The 4,331-nt window shown below is 57.7% G+C and overlaps 1 protein-coding gene across 1 annotated transcript in view; it reads left to right on the top strand.

Annotated features, from left to right (window-relative positions):
- Positions 1 to 4,331, top strand: part of ADAM33 (ADAM metallopeptidase domain 33) — a 20,231-nt gene that overhangs the window by 5,048 nt on the left and 10,852 nt on the right. Inside the window, exons 3-11 of the mRNA XM_027766469.1 lie at positions 662 to 738; positions 2,376 to 2,454; positions 2,650 to 2,726; positions 2,801 to 2,990; positions 3,538 to 3,603; positions 3,672 to 3,743; positions 3,877 to 4,043; positions 4,128 to 4,212; positions 4,302 to 4,328. Coding sequence (XP_027622270.1) covers positions 662 to 738; positions 2,376 to 2,454; positions 2,650 to 2,726; positions 2,801 to 2,990; positions 3,538 to 3,603; positions 3,672 to 3,743; positions 3,877 to 4,043; positions 4,128 to 4,212; positions 4,302 to 4,328 — 840 coding nt within the window. The remainder of the gene's footprint in view (positions 1 to 661; positions 739 to 2,375; positions 2,455 to 2,649; positions 2,727 to 2,800; positions 2,991 to 3,537; positions 3,604 to 3,671; positions 3,744 to 3,876; positions 4,044 to 4,127; positions 4,213 to 4,301; positions 4,329 to 4,331) is intronic.

Here is a 4,331-nt window from a genome sequence, read left to right as displayed (position 1 = left end):
ACAGAAAGCAAAAAAGCACCCCCTGGGCAGATGGCCATGCCGCAATCCCTTCTCCTACCTTCTCCTCTTGGGATCATTTTTTTTCCTTCTTCTTTCTTTTTTTGGAGAGGTTTTTGCTATAGGGTGCGTGTGCTCACCAGAAAGACAGAGAGAGACAGAAAACGAGAAATCACCCCCCCAGGGGGAATGGCCATGCCGCAATCCCCTCTCCTCCATTCTCCTGGGGGGATTGTGGGCACACACGCACATGCGCCCAGCGTGAATTTAAGCTACCGGGTTCAGGACTCGAACCACGATAAACTACATGGGAGTCCAGCGACATAGCCATTACGCTAACTGCTGGTCCCTCCTCTTGGGATCTTGAGCACACACACACACACCTCCGGCATGAGTTTAAGCCAGGACTCGAACTGTGGTCAACTACATGGGAGTCCAACAACGTAGCCATTATGCCATCTGCTGGTCCCAGAGTTTGGGAACATTTCTGTCTTTATATTCTCACCCTCACACTGTCCAGGACTTTAATGACATATGGGGGTCTGCCGTCCTCCCCTACACTGTCCCCAAGAATTCCCTTGCTGGTCAGCTCTACATCCTACCTGCTCCCTGGCAGACAGGAGGCCGCAGGCCACCATCTTAGTCTTGCACTCTTTCTTGCCAGGTCCTGATGCCAGACACAGGGCTGGTGGCCCTAGAGGCTGAAGGCCAGGAACTCCTGCTTGAGCTGGAGAAGAACCAGTGAGTACCAGGCTGGAGTGGAGGCTGGGAGCCAAGACCAGACCTCCCTCTGCAGAGGGGACCAGTACTGAGGGACAGGGACTGCTATGGACTCAAGAGGGAGGCTGGGTGAGCAGAGCGCCCTGAGGAGCTGTAGGTGACAGTGAGAGTCATACAGATCCATGGCTGGCCTCTTGTGGCTAGATCGGACTGTGGGGCTGGCCAGCCCTGCTGTGGGACACATCCCTCATCCCAGGCTCCGGAGCCGCTGTCAGCTCCCTGCTGGAGGTGAGCGAGCACCACCTAGTGGGCATTCAGGGGGTGCGCCGAGTCAGAAGAGAACCCAAGTCAGGATTCTAGATATGCGGTAGCCCTCCAGGCTGAAAAAATGGCCAGTACAGTGGATCCAAAGTCAAGGCACACTCCTGGGACTGTAATTTGCTTGCTGAGTGTCCAAGGTGGTGCAGAACAAAGATTCCGCGCTGGTGAGAGCAGGCTCAGGGTGGTGCCCGGGCTGTGCTGGGGTGGGTGTCTAAGATGAAGCGAGCCGTCTTGGAACCATCCAGACCGTGTGGTCAGCAGGTACCACTCGCCAAGAACAGTTCCATTATAGTGCTGTTCTGAGCACTGCGCCTGAATTTATTCTCTGCCTGGAGTCAGGTGGACTGGGAACACACTAGTTCCACCATGCCCGACTATAATCCTCCAGGGTTCAGCACCCCTATCCGTTAAATGGAGTGATCACAAGGCCTACTTCCTGGGCGTGTGTGTGTGTGTGTGGGGGGGGCGGTGAACTGGAGAAGGTGAAACAGTGATGGGAAAGTGAAGGAGCAGGCGTCACAGGTCTTTGGGGACAGCTAAAGAAGCCAAGATTGGGGGTCAAGTTTTTTATTTTGTTTCTCCTTTTTTTCTTTTCTTTTTCTCTATTCCTTCCTTCCTTCCTTTATTTCTTTCCTTTTTTTTTTTTTTAATAAAAGAGATTGGCTTATGATGTATCCTTCCTGGTGGAAAGGATTCTGGTGAGATGGAGCCTGAAGGTGGAATCATTACAGGAGTGGGTTCTGGAGAAGGCGGGGATGGGCATCCCTGCTCAGGTGGGCAGGGCAGGAGCAAGTGTGGACAGGCAGGGATTCTCTTTCTCTGGAAGTAAGGAGTGGGCACTGCTAAAGGCCAGGTGGGAGGCCTGTGGGGTCTAGAGGCCTGAGGAGAACATTTAAAGAATTTGGGGTGGGAAGAAGCAAGAGGGTTGACCAACAAGGTAGGCTGCAGGCAGGGACCTAGGGAGTTTACTATACTTCCCTGGTTCCAAACCCTATCTGTCTCCCCAACTCTCCCTCTGGCCTATGGATCCAGTCCTGCTACAGGCCTTACAGGGACCACAGCACCTCTTCTACTTCTGAGCCTCCCTGGTGCATCCCACACTTCCACTCTCCCACATCTGAGTCATCACGGAGGCTCCTTCCTGACCTTCCCCTTCTTCCCTCTAGTCTAAGATATTTCTGAGTTGAGCAAAGTGTAGGCTTTTGTTCCTCCCCTAAGACATACTTCTGGGTACCTGGCTCATGCAACTAGTCAAATAGCAGTCAGGAAGGAAGGCTGGAGGGCATCCTGGAGGAGGCAGAGCTGAATTTGGTGACTGCTGTAACACCCTCTCCCAGCAGGCTGCTAGCCCCGGGCTACACAGAAACCCACTACCTGCCAGATGGGCAGCCGGTGTTGCTGTTCCCCAGCCACATGGTGAGATGCTGCATGAACTCTGAAGACAGGGTGAGGAGTGTGGGAGTGCAACCCCTGAGGCAGCCCCCTACCCTACCCTAGTTCCTTCTTCCTGTTCCTGAGGAGAAGTTGGAGCCAGTTCCGCACCAGCCCCTTCTTCCTGCCCCTCCCACTTCAGCCCTGGCTGAGGTCTGAGCTGGGTCCCTTCCACTCCAGGATCATTGCCACTACCATGGAAGTGTGAGGGGCTTCCCTGGCTCCTGGGTGGGCCTCAGCACCTGCTCTGGCTTGAGGTAAGAAGTCTAGGGCAGGGGGCGGGGTCTGGGGAGAGAGCTCCCTCACACTCCCTTACCCCTCTGCACTCTAGTGGCCTGATCATGCTCAGCAGTAATGCCAGTTATTATCTGCGACCCTGGCCACCTGGGCACTCCGAGGACTTCTCAACCCACAGGATCTTCCGAATGGAGCAGCTGCTCACCTGGAGAGGGGCCTGTGGCCACAGGGACCCGGAGTACAAATGGGACACGGCCAGCCTTCCTCCTACTCCCTGGAGCCGGGTCAGGGGCATGGGGGGGGGGCAGCATCCATAGCCCCTCTAATGAGAGACCTTCCCCCTACCCCCGGGGGCAGGGTCGGGGGCAGGGGGGGGGGGCAGCATCCATAGCCCCTCTAATGAGAGAGACAGGAACACCAGGCCCCAGGATGTGAGACTTCTGTCCTGCTAATTTTTATAAGGAAGCTGAGGAAATAAGGCCTAGCAGCAATTTTAAGTGGCTCTTTCTTTTTAAGAGAGATTTTTGCTATAGAGCATGTGCTCTCCCCAGAGAGACAGAGACAGAAAGCAAGAAATCACCCCCCAGAGGAATGGCCACACTGCAATCCCTTCTCCATTTTCCTCTTGGGATCTTGGGCACACACGTACCCGGTGTGAATTTTAAGGCTCTAGTCCAGGACTCGAACCACGCTTGACTATGTAGGAGTCCAGCGATGGAACCATTATGCCATCTGCTGGTCCCTAAAGTGGCTCTTTCTGGGAACTGGAGTTGTGGTCAGGGCAGGAGCCCAGCAGCCTGCCACTCAGGGTCACTATTTGCCCCTCCACAGGAGAAGCGGGAGGCCAGCCAGACCCCGAGGTACCTGGAGCTGTACCTAGTGGCCGACCACACCCTGGTGAGGAGACCTGACGGCTGGGGGGACCGGCCAGCTCAGCCCCTCACCGGTTATTTCCGCTTTCTCAGTTCTTGACCCAGCACCAGAACTTGAACCACACCAAACAGCGTCTCCTGGAGATCGCCAACTATGTGGACCAGGTTGGGGTGACTGCAGGGCGGGCAGGTCCCAGCGGGTGGGCGAAGGGCACAGGGAGAAAAGACGGGGGCTCCTCTACCCGGGAGCACCAGGGGCAGGACGCCGGGCCCCTCCCGCGTCAGCCCCGGCCTTCAGATTCTCAGGACTCTGGACATTCGGGTGGTGCTGGCCGGCCTGGAGGTGTGGACTGAGCAGGACCAGAGCCGCGTCACGGCGGACGCCAACGCCACACTCTGGGCCTTCCTGCAGTGGCGCCGAGAGCTCTGGGCGCGGCGGCCACACGACTCAGCGCAGCTGCTCACGTGGGTGCCTCTGCCCCCGACCGGGTCCGCGGCCCGGCGCCCTGACTCCCGGGCCCACCCGGTCACGCTGCGCTCCGCCCCCAGGGGCCGCACCTTCGCGGGAGCCACCGTGGGCCTGGCGCCCGTGGAGGGCATGTGCCGCGCCGAGAGCTCTGGAGGCGTGAGCATGGTGAGCTCGGCCAGGGCGGGGGCGGGGGCGAAGTCCTGGGTCCAGGCATGGCTCGCAGCCCGCAGTGACCGCCGCCCACGCCCTCCCAGGACCACTCGGAGCTCGCCCTTGGCGCAGCA

This window comes from Tupaia chinensis, unplaced genomic scaffold, assembly GCF_000334495.1.
Source record: "Tupaia chinensis unplaced genomic scaffold, TupChi_1.0 Scaffold143574_1, whole genome shotgun sequence".
Classification (NCBI taxonomy): Eukaryota; Metazoa; Chordata; class Mammalia; order Scandentia; family Tupaiidae; genus Tupaia; species Tupaia belangeri.
This window is presented reverse-complemented; position numbering and strand designations above follow the sequence as displayed.